The sequence below is a fragment of the Juglans regia genome, chromosome 4 (genome assembly GCF_001411555.2).
Source record: "Juglans regia cultivar Chandler chromosome 4, Walnut 2.0, whole genome shotgun sequence".
Lineage (NCBI taxonomy): Eukaryota > Viridiplantae > Streptophyta > Magnoliopsida > Fagales > Juglandaceae > Juglans > Juglans regia.
The window spans coordinates 25,054,261-25,057,405 of NC_049904.1; the positions used below are offsets into that span (position 1 = coordinate 25,054,261).

A 3,145-nucleotide genomic window follows, 5' to 3' on the forward strand; every position below is an offset into this window, starting at 1 on the left:
TCAGTCATAAGTCATGTTTTCTACCTCACGCCTGATGGAGTCAAAGAGCGGGGAAGATAGATAATGCTCTCCGCAACTAGGAAAAACCACCTGCATCGCAAACGAAATGGATTCAGATCAGTATATGCAGACATGAAAAGTTCTAACTTCTAAGCCATCTAAGCACACTCAAAAATCTCAGTCTAGGCATAGCAACAACAAAGCATAAATGACCCGAATGCGAAAAATGGATCCGTTTTGGTCCTGACAGACAGAAAACATATAGCTGTTTCCCCATTTATAGTTCTTTCTTGTAACTAGGTGTTCTCATTGTATAACTTTTGTATACCTGGGTTATGCCTTTTTCTTTACAATAAAATTTTATTTTACCTGAACACCATGCACATACTCAACCATAGGCATGAATTAAGTACGATCCAGGTTGGCTAAATTGATCCTCCTAGGAATGACATTGAAGTAATAGGACAGTGCAGTTACCAAATTGTTGTGAATTCTTTTTTTAATTCCTTTTTTAAAAGATTATGTTATTACTTCAGATTGGACTGGAGTCCTTTGAAAGTACACCCCCCCTTCAAGCACTAAATCAATATAGGCACACCATCATAATATGGAGAATGAAGAACAGAAGGGGTTGTAATTGTATAGCAATTTGAAGAAGGAAATTAGACCTACAACAATGAGCTTTCCAACATTTTCTGGCCTCTGTGCCAACTTTATTGCAGCAGCTGCCGCCGCACCAGATGAAATCCGCACCTGCCAAAAAACAATTCCCCCACGTTCAGCATAGAAGTGGATGCTCATAAGATAACAACAACAAAAGGACTCACAATAGTACTCGTTAACAAAATTGGACTGTAATAAATTCTTAGAGAACCATTAAAGCTGATCATTATTAATTACCATACCAACAAGCCTTCTTTCAACGCAAGCTGCTTAGCAGTTTCAATAGCTTCCTCACTTGATATCTGAAAAGTCACCCAAATATCAGGAGTCAGATAGGAGATTCACATCTGCATTTGTAGCTGACAAGAACTTGCAATGTTTCTCTTTTGAATCTTCTAAAACTGTAATAATGCAGGTGTCTGCTATTTTGTTTGGATGGCAATATCAGTTATCTGATATATCCTAACCAAGTCTTGTTTAACAGAGACACTAATAAAAAGAAAAAAAAAGTATTGTTTAATAGAGACAGTATAACAAATATAAACAAGGTCTTCTAGATGTTTTTCTATTTTTGATAATTTCAAGATTGGCAGATAAACTTTTTTTGGACTTGAACAAAATACAAATCTCGATTTGCTCTTTTGTGGAATAGACTTCAGAAAGCAGCCAAAAAGAATCAAGTGTGTACATTACATTAAACCGCTTAATATTATAAAGAAATTGGAGATGCAAGGTAAGCTTAAATGATATGCCTCTTCAAAAGCACTAGTTAAATGATCTTTTGAATGCATGGGATTAAAATGAAATAAACTTGGAAACAGACAATCCTCTTAAGACTGGGAAATACGAAAAAACACTCTTAGATTAACTCCTCATCATCCTTTTTATGTAGCCTGGTCCTCTTGCCTTTCATATCAAAATCCACTCACCCATAATGATTATATTATTTATTGATAGTAACCGTAAGGAGAAGAATGGATTAGACCATTGTACTTGCATTTCCTACAAATTATAGGTTCTGAAATGTGCTAGTATTTTACTATTTTCCGTGAAAAATATAACACAATCATGAAACAAGCACCAAGAACATCATCAAGCACATTGACATCCAGAACAGTAGGGATAATACCAGCACCGATAGCTTGGATCAAATGCATGCCTTTAACATGAACATGTATGAAGAGCAAAGACTACAGTTAGAGAACTGTTATTTGAGAATAAATCCAAACCAAATAAGTTATATAGCATTACTAAATTCCAGATATGAAGCTACAACTAATGAACAAATTAATGGCAGCCAAGTTCTACAAGAGATTTGACTACTCAAATGCACAACTTCTATCCCAATTAAAGAAATCTCAAAACAAAAACTGATATTAATTTAACTATAAATGGAAAATCTTCATTCTGGTTTTAAAAAATAGATAAATTTTGAGTTTACGAGAATTTGTGATTGAAGTGCTCTCTGAAAGCATGACTTAATAGTCTTATCCGTGATTGAACTTAGTGGTGCTGGCTCTCAGAAAAACAGGTACACTTATTTTTTTATATATGTAAAGTACACTTATTAAATTCTCAAAATCACACAATTCTGAACTGATTTCTGCAATATGTGCTACTGACACCTTGATCCTTAGTCATCCAAAAATACATATAATTTAGGTGTAGCTTTTAAAAATATTTTTGACCACACTCTCTCCTATTATATTAATAAGAAGTGGAATTTGTACCGGTGAATCTCAAAGGAAATCAAAACACATATGCTACAAATAGATATGGGTTTAAAGCTCAAAAGGGAGTCAGGAACAGCTCTAGACTATTGCGAAGGAACAAAAAAGCCCAAAACACAAACATCAAAAAGAAAAATAAAAAGAAACCCCAACCTATGAAACGGATTTGTCGTGGGAATAAGGGAGGAGACACGGGGAGTCTTCTCGTAATGGAACTTCTACCGCCCCCATGGGTTCTTGGAGTACGTCTTCAACCCCTGAGCTTGCTCATTTTTCATGGATGAAGATAACGTCATGGTCGTGGACATCGTCGCCGCCAATGCCGATGTCAACACCCCGTTTTCGTAGCCGTTGTTCCCGTTGCATCATCATCTCGATTCTTTCCGTCTCTCCGCTTATCTCTTCTAGTCCAAAATCTTTCACACTCTAACATTTTCGTCGCTCTCTATCTCTCTCTCTCTCTGATTCTATTAATTCTTCTCTTCCGAGTCGGTGTATTTCTTTCTCCCTATAGAGACGAGATTTTAAATTTTGGAGTATATTTATAAGAGGATACTGATACAACGGCTAAATACACATGAAATGAGAATTTCAATCACTGTTCTATAGTTCTATAGTTAAATTTTAAATTTTATAGCTGTTAGCTTTCAGCAAGATTGGTAAAGAGCAGTGCTACTCGGGACCGCTCGGTTTGATCGCTAGTTATTAAACTAGTTTTTTTGTTTTTTTTTTAACATTTTTTTAATGTATTT

General features: G+C 35.4%; 1 protein-coding gene across 1 annotated transcript; it reads right to left on the reverse strand.

Annotated features, from left to right (window-relative positions):
• LOC108982643 (cysteine synthase-like) lies at positions 1-1,820 on the reverse strand. The gene is made up of 4 exons (XM_018954080.2): positions 1,743-1,820; positions 906-965; positions 673-753; positions 1-90 (listed from the first exon to the last, which is right to left on the reverse strand). Exons 1-4 carry the CDS (start codon positions 1,818-1,820, stop codon positions 1-3), a joined length of 309 nt encoding a protein of 102 aa, XP_018809625.2.
• Between the last annotated feature and the right edge of the window lie 1,325 nt (positions 1,821-3,145).